The sequence below is a fragment of the Penaeus monodon genome, chromosome 20, assembly GCF_015228065.2.
Source record: "Penaeus monodon isolate SGIC_2016 chromosome 20, NSTDA_Pmon_1, whole genome shotgun sequence".
NCBI lineage: Eukaryota > Metazoa > Arthropoda > Malacostraca > Decapoda > Penaeidae > Penaeus > Penaeus monodon.
Window position 1 is genome coordinate 30,843,047 of NC_051405.1, and position 334 is coordinate 30,843,380.

At 36.2% G+C, this 334-nt stretch overlaps 1 protein-coding gene across 1 annotated transcript in view; it reads right to left on the bottom strand.

Annotated features, from left to right (window-relative positions):
* The window catches only part of LOC119585765 (WD repeat domain phosphoinositide-interacting protein 4-like), a 10,415-nt gene that overhangs the window by 383 nt on the left and 9,698 nt on the right, over positions 1–334 (bottom strand). The window contains exon 8 of the mRNA XM_037934476.1: positions 204–322. Coding sequence (XP_037790404.1) covers positions 204–322 — 119 coding nt within the window. The remainder of the gene's footprint in view (positions 1–203; positions 323–334) is intronic.

Here is a 334-nt window from a genome sequence, read left to right on the forward strand (position 1 = left end):
TACAGGCAAGAAAGTCTTACAAAACAAAATATTTCCGTGTCAACTTGTATATATTTCATATAAACTTTTCTGTTTCCTACTACCTGTAGTTTTTTAATGAAAAGGATGCCAATATAGATATATTCCATGTGTTCATAAATACAAACTGTCATGAGGAAAAAACTCTAAATATTACAGAAAAAAAGAAAACAGAGAAAAATTACCATAAACAGTGGAACTAGTCCCAAAGGCACAGACACAGGCACACTCAGGAGGGACGGTGAAATTTGCAAGTGCCCACTGGGATTCCATATACCCGCCGAGGAATCCCATTCGTGAGAATCTAGAAACCATG